Source organism: Lepidochelys kempii, chromosome 19 (genome assembly GCF_965140265.1).
Source record: "Lepidochelys kempii isolate rLepKem1 chromosome 19, rLepKem1.hap2, whole genome shotgun sequence".
NCBI classification, from domain to species: domain Eukaryota; kingdom Metazoa; phylum Chordata; order Testudines; family Cheloniidae; genus Lepidochelys; species Lepidochelys kempii.
The window spans coordinates 6,925,333-6,941,802 of record NC_133274.1 but is presented as its reverse complement, the minus strand read 5'-3'; the positions used below and the strand labels follow the sequence as shown (position 1 = coordinate 6,941,802).

General features: G+C 40.3%; 1 protein-coding gene across 7 annotated transcripts; it reads right to left on the bottom strand.

The window, feature by feature from the left end:
• Positions 1-957: 957 nt before the first annotated feature.
• Positions 958-13,832, bottom strand: LOC140900424 (zinc finger and BTB domain-containing protein 8A-like). 7 transcript variants are annotated; one of them, XM_073317691.1, is made up of 4 exons: positions 12,464-12,756; positions 8,324-9,296; positions 3,680-3,756; positions 958-2,140 (listed from the first exon to the last, which is right to left on the bottom strand). In XM_073317691.1, the coding sequence occupies exons 1-4, from the start codon at positions 12,479-12,481 to the stop codon at positions 1,811-1,813; spliced, it is 1,398 nt and encodes a 465-aa protein (XP_073173792.1). In that variant the 5' UTR covers positions 12,482-12,756; the 3' UTR covers positions 958-1,810. The 7 variants fall into 7 exon arrangements, with proteins under 7 accessions (XP_073173792.1, XP_073173786.1, XP_073173787.1 ...); XM_073317685.1 differs by having other exon boundaries at positions 959-2,140; positions 3,680-3,840; XM_073317686.1 differs by lacking the exon at positions 12,464-12,756 and adding an exon at positions 13,757-13,832 and having other exon boundaries at positions 960-2,140; positions 3,680-3,840.
• Positions 13,833-16,470: the final 2,638 nt, after the last annotated feature.

Below are 16,470 nucleotides of genomic sequence, written 5' to 3'. Positions count from 1 at the left end.
TTGTGTCTAACTGTTCTGAAAATCCAATCACATAGTTGTGCACAGATAGCAAGGGTTGTGGGGATGAGGAACTAGTGCTTGTGTGCCTGACTGGAATATTCAGGAAGATTTTTGGGAATACTTTTGCTTTCTGCGCGCAAGGTTCCATTCTCCTTAAAGCATGACTACTTTTTCCATGGCACTAATCTGTCACACAGGACCCTGGTGATCAATCCACACTTTCACTCAACATTACAGAATAGATGTTAGCATCTGTACCCTTTGCATTCAGAGTCCTAGGGATTGTAGATTAAGACAACTTTCCTAGAGCTCTTATTTCAATCAGTAAACCTGCTAAGGGTTTCAGTAAACCTGCTAGGAATAGCCCACATTCTGAACTGTTGGGCTTCTTGCAGACAGGGAGATTTTTGTTCTTACTTTGTACATAAATTTTCTGCAAAGGAGACCACGTAGGTATTAGTTTGTATAGTTGTTTTATTTAGTGCTAGGTCTCATATTTCTCCGATTTTGAGTTAGTGTTTTAGGCTAAGAAAGTTTCTCCTGGAGTTGGGAGTCAGAGAGGATTGATTGGTAGGAAGAGCTCTGCTGGGGGTGGAACTCCTTGCAACAATATGAGGAGTAGTAGCTCAGAGGCCAGACAGATAGTCTTATCTTGTAAACTAGCTCTAGAAAAAGGAGATTAAAATCTCCTTCTCTTCAGTTAGCTGCTAATATAAAAAATATTAGCATACATTTTACAAGGTGTGTCTTTCTTGGTTTCACTTAGGTATCATAAAAGTAGAATTAACACCAGAAAAAGTTAAAAGAGCTCTGCCTTATGTAAAGTATATTTGTCCTGAAAATCCAAGAACTCAAATACGGTATATTTTTTCTTTAAATGTTATGTAATATTTGTTAAATAAAAGTTCTGCAGCTAATATACAAACACAAATTGCTGTAATAAGGAAGACTAACATAAACTCATTTATTTGAAAGATAAATTTGATGAATGAGTTGTAACAGATTTTTTCAAAATAAGAAAATAAAAGTACCATATGCTTATACTGAGATTCTTTCAAAATACAAAACATAAGAAAAGTTTAATGGATCCCTTGGCTACAGAGCAGTTTGAGTGACACAATTCCCTTGATCACTCTAGTTACAGTGTGTATGGTAACACCCATTGTTTCATGTTCTCTGTGTATATAAATCTCCCCACTGTATTTTCCACTGAATGCATCCGATGAAGTGAGCTGTAGCTCATTAAAGCTTATGCTCAAATAAATTTGTGAGTAAGGTGCCACAAGTACTCCTTTTCTTTTTGCGAATACAGACTAACACGGCTGCTACTCTGAAACCTCTAATTCCCTTCCTGCTTCACAGTGGCAGAGTATTTTAATTCTCATTCTGTTTTGCTGGATGAAAAATGCATCCAATGAAAAAATATGAACAAGAGTAACTACGCTTAGAACTTGTGCAAAAATGATTGCTTTTTAAATGGTGTAATGTTTCTTAAAGAGAGAGCAAGTATTGGTGAGAATTTAATCTTTTTTTCCTTCATTTAAAAGTCTTTAAGGAATATTTTAATAAAAAAGTTATTCATCCCTCTAGTAGTTGAAAGGTGAATTGTTCATTATTCTGTCTTGGAATTCTTTCCAATGTCACAGTTCTTGGTGTCTTGAAGAATACAAAGCATGCAAATAAGATCCTATCACAGTCATAATGACAGAACTTTGCTTGTTAACCAGAGTCTGGGGATATGGGGATTCCTGGACAAGACACAAAAAATTAATGTAATGGTGAGATTTACTAATTCTCAATTAATTCACAACTAACTAATATTTGGCTTTACTTCCTTTTTCTCAGTCTCATCTTCACTATCATCAACTTCCTGGATGACTAAGCCAACAGAGTCCTCCTCCACAACTTCCTTAGTTCTGTGTTCTTCACCAAAGTGCCACCTAGAATCCTTGTCCTCTTCTGGTGAAAACCCAAGTGATTGTTCAGCCTCCAAGTCAATAGGAATGCTTTCTATGCCAGCTTCAACCAGACATTCATTACACAGTCTGTAGCGCCTTGTTCCTTCTTGCACCACTTGCCCTGTCATGTCAGTCACGTGGCGCTTACACTTTCTGCATATTGGCTTACAAGCCTGATGAATCTGAAAATTTAAATTTATAAAAAATATTATCCAATAGCAGCACAAAAATACAAGTTATTTTTCAGATTCTATATCTTAAATTTAACAATTCTGTGATGTAATAGAACCAGTTTCCTTTCAAAGGAGAGACAAACTACATCATGTACTTTAATAAATATGTTACATATTCAGGGAAGAATCTTTGAGAAGAATATCAATTGCACAGTATGAGTACTGTATCCGCATCTAAGTTGAGAAAGATATCTGCTGAACGTTCTAAATAGGATGTAGAGCTTCTGAAAAAAATGCTGGATTGTCAGCACTATTGATATAAGTCCTCTATTAATCCAAAAACAGGAGTGGCACAAATTTCCCAGCACTACTCATCTTGCCAATAGCTTGGTCTACACTAAGTAAATTAGGGCTCATAATTAGAGTCCTGCGTGGATACAAATTTATCCTTCCATGGAAATAAATTTGTATCCGCGACAGGCTCTACTGATAATTTGCCACTGGTGAGTTACACCAGTTGTAGCAACAACAGAAGCTATGGTGTAGAAGTGGGGTTAGGCAGATAGGAATTTCTATTGCTACGTCATCTAACTCTTCTGTAAGGTTAGACAATCCAGTAATAAAAGCTCTTGAGTCTGGCCTGGAGAGACTAACTCAGTTTCCACACTTACTAAGTCCTCAGTCTCTATGCTGGGACTTCCAACAAGATTTTCAATTAGTACAAATGTTGGTTTTGATTTTTTTGAACAGTACTGAGAAAATCAGTTAATTTCATCATAGATCACCACACAGCTTTGGAACGGTATGTCTCTTGGTCACTATCAAAATGAGATAGATGTGAACTAATATTGTTGAGATGAAAGGCTGTTACTAGGACCACATGATTCGGGTGGGAAAGAATGCAAAAATTACTGGAAAGAGATGGGAGCTAGTCAACAACATTCAGTACTTTTTTTCCTCTGTGAAAACTAGGAATTAAATCTTGTTTTGGTTGGTAGTCTCATCATAATCCCTATAAAAAAAATAAAATGTCCACTTCACAAACAACTTCACAGTTGTGAATAATTAGTGGTCTTTCTTCAAAAGAGACAGAGAACTGTAATAACAGGATTTTGACACTGAGGTGTTTTGTCAGAATGATGCAGAGAAGCTTAAAAGGAGTTTGCCCACAAACGGGGTCATTTCAGGGACATAACATTTTGCAAGAGGGAGAAAGATAAACATTGGGAAACCTTTTAAAATACCAGACTGGAACAGGAAAACATTCTATCATTTAATTTGAGCATTAGTTATTCAATATATTCTTTTTCAGTATTTGAATAACGTACAATAATTGACCATGGTATGCTGAAGACACAAGCACTATGCTCATCTTAATAATCAGAGTTCTTCAAATCCAAGCAATAATCACAACACAATAGTTTATTTAGAAATGTTTAGAAGCAAATAGTCTAAAGTTCACCCTATTGATTATTTACAGAAGTGACTGGCAGGTTTATGCTACAAACATTTTTAAAAAATCTCTTATATGTTAAAAAATATACATACTGTTCGAAAATGGCTACGCAGATGCTCTAGCCTGGTGAATCTTTTCCCACATGCCTCACATGGATAGGGTCGCTCCCCTGTATGACAACGAAGGTGACGCTTTAGGTCTGCTTTCCGCTTCACCATATGGGTACAAAATGGGCACTTGAACCTCACATCATCTGTTACAAAACAGTCCTGTTAATTTCTAAAAGTTTCATGCTCTTTTTAGTAGTGGGAGAAAAGCAATAACTAAAGTTCCAAACCCAAATGAAGTGTATCAGACTTACCACATTTATCAGATTTTCTGATGTATAAATGATATTTTGACTATGAACAGCAGGAGGAAAACAACTTTTTTTAAAACTGAAATAATTGCAGATCTTTCCAATCAACACTGAATTTCTAACAATTACCCACAGCATGAAAGAATCACAGCCTTACTTGCATACCTTTAGATAATATATTTTATAAAAACCCTCATTAACTAGTCACATACCAATCTGGGATATTTTCCCACAGTGTTTTACCAGCATATTTGTACACAGAAAGTCTTTTTCTAGACAGCCTTACTCCCTGCTGTATTGTGTACAGTAGTGTTGACACAATCCAAGGTTTCTGACATTGGATTTTGTTACTATAGAAGCAATTGTCATATAATGAACACTAGATAGTGACAACAGTAAATGAATCAAGCAAACAGAATAAAATAGATAAAAAATAGCTTCTGTTCACACAGAAAAGTCTTGGAGATTGTAAGTGATAGAAAAAGAAATCCAGTAAGATGATGACAGTTTTTGTCTTCTCTGAAATACTTAAATCATGAAACTCTGTCTCTCAATCCTCAGTATAAGACTTCCCTGCTGCCATCCATCCCTTATTTCACCTCAAGATGTACCTAATGGCAACCTTCTGTAGCCAAGTGTAGCATCATGGTGGGCCACTAAGGGCAAGCTTCACCAGAACATTTGTTGCAGGGCTTCAGTTCCTTTGATAGTATGGAGACATGTGACTAGGAGGACAGCAAGGCCTTTTGACAGAAGAGTCTGAAAGAGATCTGGATGGGGGATCAGGGAGTTTCTTCACTGGCAGACTGGAAGAGGAATGGCTATTAAGCCTCAACTGCCAAGGGACTGGGGAGAGAGCCTGAGTGGGGCAGGGACTGCTTAGAAATACTGTGGACCCCCGCAGCCAAGAAAGACTGAAATAACTTTTAATAGACCCTGGCAGAAAGGCTGTCAAGAACCTGGTTAAAATGGAATAACTACTCACAGACCTCAGTGGGAGGGCTGTAGAAGTCAGAGGATGAGGTATGGATAGGAAAGACTTTCCAGTGCAAATACTGGAATTCAACTGGTATATTAATAAACCAGACCACAGAAGGGAGATTTTGTTTTGAAATTCTATTTGCGTGGTTATCCCGGAGGCACAGAAGAGAGGAAACTGAGGCACTGCCATGCATCTGATGCAGGTCTGACTAAGATGACCCTGTAACACTAACTAAGGCAGAAGGAATTTTCTGGAGTCAGACACTACTGTATCAATCATGAGGGTAACCCCGAGGCTGAACATGCTGCTTCTGCAATGCTGCCAGTCCCTACCAGCTCAAGGAGATGAAGTGACAAATCTTGCTTTAGTAGTCAGTCTGTATACCAAAGAAGGATGAGAGAATAAATGAACAGGAAAGGACTATTATTATCCTTTTGATTTTTTTTAAAAGAACTGTGGACTGTTCATGGAAAACTTTGAAAAATGTACTTACCTTCCTGCTAGCAGGTGAGACAGAGAAGGAACTGGTCAATTCCTGTCCTATTTGAGAAGTTCTATACAGCTTGTTCTCTGTCTTACCAGATGAGTAATTCAAACTACAGCATTGCCAGGCATATTCAATAACACATATATTTCCCTTTTTTTTTTCTTTTTTTTTTTGTGGGCAACAGTGAAATGGCTGCTAACATTGCATTACAAAAAAACATAAACCCATTTTATTCTGCAGCCAAGTTAGTTTTAGTTTTGTACCACTTTCCCGAGTTTGCCCGTCAAATCAGAGACAGTTTGCTAGTGTCATTCTCTCTGGAGCTCTGTCTACTGTGAAAGTTCAGTACACCGCACATATGCACAAATTGCATTACTGAGGAAGGGTGGCATGACATTGTCACCCTTATTTCTCTGCTGCTGCTGGCAGTGGTACTGCTTTCAGAGTTGGGCAGCAGCTTGCCACCCTTACTTCTGCGGTGCCGCTGGTGGTAGTGTTGCGTTCGGAGCTGGGTGCCCCACCAGCAGCTCCTGCTCTCTGGCCACCCAGCTCTGAAGGCAGAGCAACTTCTCATGCCCCTCCAGAATACCCTCCTTGTCCCCCCGCACCCGCAGGGGGGCACGCCCTGCAGTTTGAAAACTTTGGATTTAGAATATATCAGTCATAAGAATAGCCTGATGCATATTTGCAACAGAAGAGTATGACTGAACCCTTTCTCACTGCAAAGGGTTTGGTCAATTTCTAGGAGGCAGTGTCTAGTAAAAGAGGTCACATACACAGGGGAATGAAGTGCCAAAGAAGACATCGAGATCTTATTAAATATAGTGTTTTTTAAATTTTGGAAGTATATAGAAGGTCTACCTGGAGTTGTATGTCCACACCCTTAATTTCTTATCAAAGGAAAATTCAAGCTACATAATAGGAAAAAATCCTGAAAATATATAAAGACAAAGGAATGACTTATGCAAGGAGTCATCAAGACATCATTATATATAATCTTTTCAAATGTATTAATTACCTGACTAATGAACTCTATAAGATGGGCATAGGTTGTTGCAACTCCATGGTACTCCCTTTTTGAAAGCAGCAAAAGCTATAAAAACCTAGGACTAGACAAGTTTTAGCACCTGAAAGTTAGATATGGTATTACAAACTCTAACCAAAGGTACAGTAGTTTGATCTCCTTATTAAGACTGCCTTTCCTATAATGATGTGCTCAGTTAGTTGTAGAACAGAACTTTATGCCTTTAAAGTAGCAACCTATACAGGTTCTTATATCGCACACATCACTATGGTGTATGTGCCTTCTGGTAGCGCATTAAGTGATGTGACTAGCATCTATCACGTATGGTTCTTTCATTCTCCCTTTTTCTCCCTAAAGGGAAATTTGTGTGGATTTAAAATATATATATATATATAGAGAGAGAGAGAGAGAGTATACTTTATAATTTAAAAAAATTGATTACATTTATTTTTATTATTGAACCCAAGGTCAGTGAAGTGCACCAGTCATCCACTGAGATATGACAATGTAGATTGGAGGATCAGTCCACCCTTAATTGCTAAAACTGGATGATTTGTCAAAAACAAATTATTAATTTTCCTCAAATTCAAACAATTAGCAGGAAATCTTGTCTAATTAAGAAGTCAAAAAGAGCCTATAAAACTCTAAATAGTAAAGAATCACAACAGGGTTTTGCACTATCTGGTACAGTTGTTTTTCTGCTTGTAAAGGTCATATAATAACATATTTGTACATGCATTGATAACAATTGAAAGGTGCTTTTTCCCCATGGCAACTATACATTTGCAGAATCCTGTTAAGAAATTAAGGTCAACAACATGAAATATTCTTTCCTGAAGGAGTGCTATGTATGTTTTCAGCTATCTTTACAGCATACCTGAGAGAACCTACAAGTTTGAAGACTCTCTTTAAACTAATTAGTGGCCAGTTTACATTCTGCTCTAGTCAAAGACACATATCAGCTACATTTAACACAATGCACTCTTTCACTCATTGTTATCAACTAGATGTTTAGTCTTCTGATAGGATCATCTTTCTGTTAGAAGCTGTTCCATGTAGTAGTCCATCAATTTACAATTCCTCCGTAGACATTGGTATTAGCACTCAGTGGCATTGGAACAATTTTAGTAATAGGTGTGCTGAAAGCCATTGAACAAAATTGTAAACCCTATATATGTCTGAAACCACTTCAAGCGATGAGGGTGCTACTGCACCCCCAGCACCCCTAGTTCCAGCACCCCATTAGCACTGCTAACTAATCATGGCATTCAGTATTGGTAAAGGTCTGTTGCATCTGTCCTTAGAAGTAACAAATGCAGGACAATTGTTATTAAAATAATCCTTTCTATAGGGAACTTATTTTTAAAGTTTTCAGTGAGGCAACAGCACTTCCTTAAAAGGGAATCCAAGATAGAAAGTTAATAATGTCTTTCTAGAATGAGAAACTGACTGGCCGCTGCTACTGTAAGAATTATCACATGATGATTCATAGCAATTTTTAAAATGAGCCTGACACAATTTATAAATTAATATGGACAAATAAATAAAAATCTGTTCATAGCAACAATATAAAAGGCAACTTTAGTTATTTTATTGGGAGCCTCATTTATCAGGAATTCAAAGCCATTACAATGATTTATCAATATGGGAATGTCTGAATGATTTGCAATCTGAAAATATAACCATGGAGTTACTATCGGGCATTAGTTAAAAAGGTGATTCTAGATTTCACTGTAGTGCATAACTGTAACTAATTTTTCAGTTTCTAGAGCTGATCATTTTTATTGAGTTAAATGTTCAATCAATTTCTGGACCAAAAATTCAGCAGAAAAAAACATTTAAGAACCCCTAATAGTGAAGGAATAAATGTTTAGTTCACTCTTACCTTCAATCCAACTCCCCATAACACCTAAAATTGTGGGCATACTTGCATACAGCTCATCTGCTTTTGATGATTTAGACTTGTTGGCTGATCTAGATGATTCATACTCCTGCTGGGTCTCTAGCAAGCTCCTTGGCAACACCTCTGACCCCAGACCATGTTGATACCCAGCATCCGCAAAGTCAACTTCTGTATCAAGCTGAGTTTGCTCTTCAGATTGAGAAATGTGGTTAGTAGGCTCTGAAGCTCTGTCTCCAAGTTTCCTTGATTTACCAGGGGGGACGTCAGTGGACTGTGGCAATCCAAGCTGCCTCATACGTTTTTTTATGGAATGCCGTCTTTGAGTCTGTTTGATCAAGTTAGATCGTTGGGTGTTCCTTTGTGAAGCGGAGTAGTAGGTGCAATTACTCCAGGAATTTCCACCCACCATAGATACCCCTACGTCAGAGTCCATTTGAGAATGTGGGGGACTGCTTTCTACTCTCCATTCTGTGCTATATAAGCCTGGACTCTCAGTTCCATTACTGTTCAGATCTTTTTCTGAAAGACTGAAGTAGCGATCCTTCTCCTTCTCACTGATGTCTAGTGAAGATTTAATGAAAGTCTTACAAACACTAATGATATCTGTCATCTGTAGGTAGCTGGCAGCTGACATGACCTCAATCACATTTTGACCAGTAAGAGATAACTTGCCTGAATACACAAAGTCCAGAATGACCATAAAAGTATCAGGGGAGAACATATGAAAGGTGGCAGTTGTTGGCTGACTCATGTCTTTTGAGCTCTGAGAAAGGAGCATTTTGAAATAACCGCTACTGGCGAACAGCACATTTCGATGTGCTTTGAAGACCTTCCCCTCCACCAGGATACTGCAGTCACAGAATAAGTCCTGCCTGCGCTGCTCATTCAGTTGCTGTAGGAGGCGAGATGGACGAGAAGAAATCTCCATTCCAGAGAAGGGCAAACAAGCACTACTCTAAGAAAAATTGAAAATTATGTTTATAAAATGTGCAACGTAAAAGAAGTAATCTGATTGGCAGAGCAAAGATTTTACCTCTGTGGGTATTCCAGTGGCCATTCCACCTCACGATGTGATCTTGACAGATTTCACAAACTAAGCAGGATTGGGTTTTGTCAGTACTTGGTTAAGAAACTGGGGGAAATCCAGGTACTGCCACAAGTGATGTTGTCATTTCAGTAAGTGGTAATCTTTTTTCAAAACCAATAATGAAACAACGAACTAGCATGATGCTATGGGACTCTCGGTGGAAGGTGTTGCCTTTCAGAGGAGAACCTGACCATTTGTGATCACTAATATTCCTTTTTTTGTAGGAGTTAAATGGTCCTAGCCTGTAGAGTCATGTCACATTCCCACTGGGATATTTACATTCCGCCTTCCTAAAGTCACCCTCCATTTTCAGTGGATAATTTTATTGCTCAATTCCTATTCTAAATTCTCATGCATTATTGATGTGTTTTGTAAAAAGCTGCTGTGTAACACTTACCAGTGGGTTAAGTTATTCCTGAATATATAAATTGGAAAGGTCTTATTGATTCCTGTGGGATGAATGGCGCTACACAAATGTAACTTTTAATACACAAATAGTAATTTCTCAACGTTGTTGCCTAAGAAGTGACCAAAAAAAATCTAGTTGAGTAATGTTTTTTAGAAGTGTCCAAAGTGAAGAGTCTTTTATAAAGGGTGGGTGATGTTGGAACATAAAACTGTCAGCATTTAGCCACTGAAATAACACTGTTATTTTGAAATAGAATATTTTAAAAGCGCTATGCCATTTTTGGTATTCTAATATCAATTTATATTAAAAGAAAATATAAGCAGCAGTCTACTATGTCCTTACCACCAGAATTTTCTCTCCACTACCCAGTCCCTCAAGAGCTCATGTCAGAGCTACCTTCTTTGGCAAAAAGGGGCTGAATATAGGACTGGCTTTAGTATCTTTCAACGTTGCTCCTTACTCAGTTACACAAAGATCACTGCAGAGCAATGAAAGGTGCTCTCTCACCAGGAGCTGGCAAATTCTGCAGTCCTACCAGTTCATAAAGCAAGATATAGGTGCTGTAAATCCAACACATGTATTAAATGGTCAACTACAGGATTACTCTGATTGCCCCACACCAATATTTTTAGTGAACAGATATGAAATTATCCCTTAAAAATACAAAAGCCAGAAGAGACCCTATGATGGAATAGTACAGTTTGGGGGTACTATATATATTTGTAGGTTCCGCAGCATGCAGGGAATAAAATTTGAATGACTGGAAGTTTCATGAAGTAGTGTTTGAAAAAAATCTAGAATTTATTGCTCTTAAAAATAGAGTGAAATTCTATGAATGACAGTCATCACAAACTATCATCAAAACTAAGTGATACAAGACAGACTATGAACATGATCTTCACAGTTCAGAAATGCATTTTGAATATCACAATGCATGTTCGGAAGACATCAATGATCAGGAAATTAAATCAGTATGCCAGTGTTGGATCATATTAAAGAAGTTCTGTATTAAAATCACAAATGAGTTTGATTCCCCAGAGTTTAAATTCCAGGGTATTACTAATGAAGAGGTCTCTTGGTTTTTGGTGCTGTTTCTCTCCCTCTATGTATGAAACTTGCAAGCTGCTAATTGTGTTAGTACATTCTAAGACAGAGTCTGTTCTCAAAGCAATTCACAGAGAGAGAGACTCAAAGCAATACTCGAACAACAGAAACAGCACCCAGAGACTCCCCGCCCTTTTGTTGTATTAACAATTGTGATTAAAATAGAGATAGAGGATGGATGTGGATGGATGCTTGGTGTGGATAATAACTGAATGATCAGGGAGGTGCCAGCCTAAGAATCCAGTGTCCATCGGCTGAAGAAGGCGTCAAGTGGAAATAACCAGAGGACCCCCCGGAGGGCAGACTGGAATCCACCCAACAGCCTCAAGAATGGGAGAACCAAAGAACAAGATAACATCTTGGAGCCATCAGGAATGTGCTATCTGCTGATTGATTCAGCAACAGCATGATGAAGCAATTCCCATAGACTGGCATAGGAAGAAATTCCTATAAAAATAGACTCTAAAAAGTGAGAACTTTGGGGTCTGATTCTGCAAACCAACTTCCAGGAGCATCAGATGAGCATCTGACAAGGCCCTGCTCCCTCCTCATGTCCAGGCCACCTGGCCAGTGGCTTGGCATGAGCAACTCTAAGGCTGGTAACTATGATAACAACCTTGCAGAACCTGTGTGTGTATGTTTGTATGAATGAATGTGTGAATAAATATGAGATTGAATGGAATGTTATAACTATAACTAACTGCTTACTATGATTCTTTCTGTATTCACAATAAATGTGGTATTTTGCCTTTTTCCCTTTAATAAGATCCTGCTGGTTTTTATTTTATTGGTACAACACCAGATTAGTTTTAGTGTACATGCACTATCTCCTATTCCCCCCCCCTCCACCCCCCACTGGATAAAGTAGTGTGCTCTCCACATCTCTGACAGAGTCTAAATGGTCCTTTTTCTTTCCACAGTGCCCTTCTCTACTAATCCAGAGAGTCAGACCAGAAAAGATTAATCTGCATCTCCAGCATGGCAGTACAGAGAACTGGGATGATCATCTAGTGAGTGACTAGACTATATAGTACTATATATTATATGGGATGCTGGTGATGTGAATGGTTCTTCTTCAGCATCTACAGGTATTCTCCTGACTACTGTACTCTTCTCTCAATGAGGCATGCAAAAGAGAAAGTATAGATTTTTTACTTCCATGTAACTGTGTTAAACGGAAGCTAAGTTAAGAATACTCTCCATAACATTTCTATTTTAAATCTAAAGAGACATAAAAAGCAGATATTCGTGGTTAAAGTTTAAAATAATTTTATTTTTGAACAGTCATATTAAATCAAGAAAAATATTTTACTCTTACTATTATATAGAAGTGAACACAAACAAAAAAGAAAACCAATAAGAATATCTGGAAGACTTAAGAACCTAAGGTGACAATGATTTTTAATCAAGTCACAAAAGGAAAATAAGCAACCCCCTACTCACCCCCACACAACAGGAAGATGAACTACTGTTACAGCAGAATGAATATCAATGCATGGCAGGTGCAACATGGATTCCTTACCTGAAGATGGAGAAACATAATGCTAGCTTTTGCTAAACATGTGTGGTGATGTTCACTGGTGGCTGGAAACAGAAATCTTTGGCAAAAAAATGATGAGGTCTTTGTCCTGAAGTGGATATAATACTGCACTGATGATGCTATAACCTCTTTATCCTTAGGCTACTGCTTGAACTAAAACCTTGGATTTGTCCAGATGTCAGTAATATTTGTATCAGACGCCTTAAAAACGAATTTCAAATCAGAAGAGGCTAGATGGCATGCTTTATTGTGCCTGGAAAGCACCTTGCAAAGTCTGAAACACATACCTGTTATTACTGACTTTTTAAAAATCCCATTGCAGCCTTCTTGCCTTTCTACGTAAGAAATGAACAATACATTTATTAGAGAGAAGCTAGATGTATTACATTTACACGGGAGCAAAGAATACATTCCTGAGCAGACTCGAGTAGCTTGCTCGCAATTTGTCATGACATACAAGTACAGCCGAGTAAGTCAGAATCATCCGTAAGCCGATATCGAAGGGCTGTGGCGCTATCAGACTGACTAGAGTCCAGGTGCTCTCTTCCAGCTCCCTCGACCGCACGTGTAAGACCCCGACGAGGTGCGGAGGGGGCATAGTTCGGTCTATCCCCCATCACAGGGAAGCGGGGTGAGAGGAGGAGGGGAGGGGATGGAGACGTCTTCCGCATGGACACGCCGAGGAACCAGTAGCGCTGCAACCCACCGTCCCTCTCCCCGCCTCCTCTTGACCGCGGGGAGCAGCGCGGCACAAGGAGGCGGCCGCACTAACTCCCACTGGGCCCCCGAGCCCCCCGGCGCCGGGGACGGACCCCGCCCCTCACCCGCACGCCCAGGCGGAACGGGCTGCTCCGCCATCGGGCGCGAGGGGAGCGCGAGGGACGCCCGACGGCGCTAGACTCGCCGGCCCAGCGAGGCCGGCACCGTGGGACTTCGGAGCCCGCGGGCCGCCATCCGGGCGGGCAGAGCGTCCGTGCCCGAGGGGCGCTCGGGGGAGCCTGAGCGGCGGCTCGGGACGGGGCTGCCCCGCCCCCGGCCGCTCCAAGCCCCGCGGCCAGCCCGGGACCTGCCGCCCCTGCCCGGTCTCCGTCCCGCTGCGCAGCCGCCAGCCCCTCGGCTGCCCTTCGCGGCCCCTCACAGCGGCGCCCGGGCTACAAATGGCGCCCGCCTCGGTCTCCCTGCGAGCGCGGCTCGGCTGCGGGGAGCGCCCGCCTCGGGTCCGCCGAGCCCGGGCCCTGGCAGCCCCCAGCGCCCGGCTGCGCCGCCGCCACTTACCGGCTGGGTTCCGCGGGCGGCAGCCGCCGGGCCGGAGAGAGCAGGAGGCGGGATCCCCGAACCCGCGGGCCGGGCTCTGTGTGGCTTCAGTGCGAGTGGCGGGTCCCGCCGCCCCAAAGCCTGGAAGCCCGAGCGGAGAGAAACAAAAGGTATTTGCTGACGTGGGCGTTGGACAGAGACGCCCGAGGGCTGGGGACACAATTAAAGGGGCAACGCTCCGCTCGCAGCAGGCACAAGCCCGGCCGCTTCCCGGCAGCGTGGGCTGCGTTTTCCTCCTCTCCCACCCGCAACCCCACATGCTCCCCAGGAGGCAACGTGATGCCTTAAGGGCCATTTTACACCGCCCCATGCCCGATTTCTGCGCCTTCCCCTGGCAGGGTAGGAACGTCTAGAGTGCCCATCATGACACAGGGGAAGGGGCTGGTTGGTTCTTCATTTTCCCCTTCCAGGTGCCGAGAAGAGAGAGACTGTCCCGTGACAGTGAAGTGTTTCCTTTTCAACAGGCAATCCACGGGAGCGTTTTAGGACACCAGCGAAAGGCTCCTTTGCTGGATGTGAACCGGGAGGGTCCCTTCAACTTTCAAAATGAAATGACATCTCTTGTTCACAGTTGTAGAGACTGGATAGCTCTTCCCCCCCACCCACTATAGACTCTCCCTGCATGGCCTAAGATTGCAGAGTGGGAGATAAGTCAACTTGTCAATTCATTTTCTTTTAAGCTATTTATTAGAATGCTTGGGATACAGATTGTCATTGTTTCACTTTCCTTGAAATGGGAATTGCAAATAATTATATGGATAGAAATGTTTATCGTTTCACTGTGTCTTCCATTATAATTCCCGCTGAAACGTTATACCCCTCAAGAAAAGCACTGTGACAAATTACAGCACTGATTCAGAAAATCCCACAGGGCCACCAGCAAGCCATCTACTTAAATCATACACCTAACATATCTATGGGAAAAGGAACAATCATACTATGTTCTCATTGTTAGCATAATATTTATTTAATTTTTGTTTTATTCTTTAGCTATAAAAGAACTGGACTACATACAACAATATAAACATAGTACATATACAATTTAACATACAATAAAGACATTCAGTAATGCACCACTGTAGAAAAAAAGTTACAAAAAGCACTTAAAGATTTGTTCCCCATCCCTTAACAAGGGTAAATTGCTGCTGTGGTGGTGGTCAACATAAATTCTTAACTTTGGTTTCATTTATTTTTTACTCATCCACCTTGACACACACAAAAGTCTCAGATACTCTTGGAAACCTGGCAGCCAATGACAAAATGTCATAACCACTTTCCTATTAGTAACTCATGGAAAATGTCCAGTTATAAATCTCCAAAGTTCTGCCTGTCTAGCATTGCTTCATCTATTGCACACTGAATTTTCTAGATAGTGTGCTGGTATCTTTAGTCAGACACTGAAAAGACCCTAGCTTTAGACAGAACTATTGTCCCTCCATGCTTATGGAACCAGGAGATAAGATGTCAGTTCTCCCACTTCCAAGATAAAAGGTTGCCTTAGTGTTTTGTTTTTTTTTTAATTTTGCACCTTATTTGCTTTACATGGTGAAACAGAACTTTTTAAAACAAGAGTCAAATTTCTCCTGTATTCTTAATTTAACAGTTAATTTAAGAGAAAACAGAATTTAAACAGTGAAAAATATACCAAGAATCAGACTTGCAGAGAAAGTGGAGATAACTGAAGAATTTCAGGCACAAAGCAGATTCAGAATATAAACAAAATATTTTCTTTATAGCAATTAATACTATAATAAGGTTTACTTCTGGTTAAACCAGTTGATCAATTTCAAGATGATGCATTACCCAGTAACCTGCAGAAAATGTTTTCCACTTTCCAAGCCCAATATAGCTGCAAAGGTACAAAGCACCCTTTACTGGGTCAAAAAGTAATTTACAGTATAGGATGCAATGGACCTCTGCTCGAGTATGTTGACCCACCGAGGCTCTCATGTTCACCCAGAGGAATTTACAGGATTGGCACTTGAGTCAGAAGCTTTCAGGTCAAAAAAGTACCAACGTCAGGCTCAAAAGCTGATGGATTAATTATTTCTTGATTTAGTGAACATTCTAGGTTTTGGTTTAATACCTGCTGATAAGACCTTCTGAGCTACAAAAGCTAGGGTATTCTAAATATGTTGATCCACTAGATGTCACATTATCCACCTTACCCAGCAATAAAAGTTTAAAAACATCTTAGCTAGTCTAAGGCAAACTTTCTAAAGTTTGCATGTGAACAATACGTAGTGTGTTTTAGGGTTTTTTGTGGTTTTTGGTTCCCCACCACCCCATTAGCTGTTTGTGCTCAAACAAGAAAGTTGATCTGAATATCAGTGACAGTCAGTTACACTAAAATTAAGTTTTAGTGTTCACATGATAAACTTCTGTTTTCAGAGGTATTGAATAACTAAAAGTTCAATGCATACTCAGTCTCACCATTCAAGAGCTTGGAGAACTTTTCAATCTGATTTGGACCTTAATCCTTACATGCATGCATAGCTTTATGCATGTTACTAGTCTCAGTCAATAGAGCCACACATGTGCATAAAGTTAAACGTGTGTGTCAGTCTTTACAGGATCTGAGTCTTAGCAGTTAAGTTACAAGCATGAAAAAAGTATGGTTTCATGTACTTTGATGGTTTTCTTGTAAGTCAAAAAAAATTCTGCATCATGTTTTG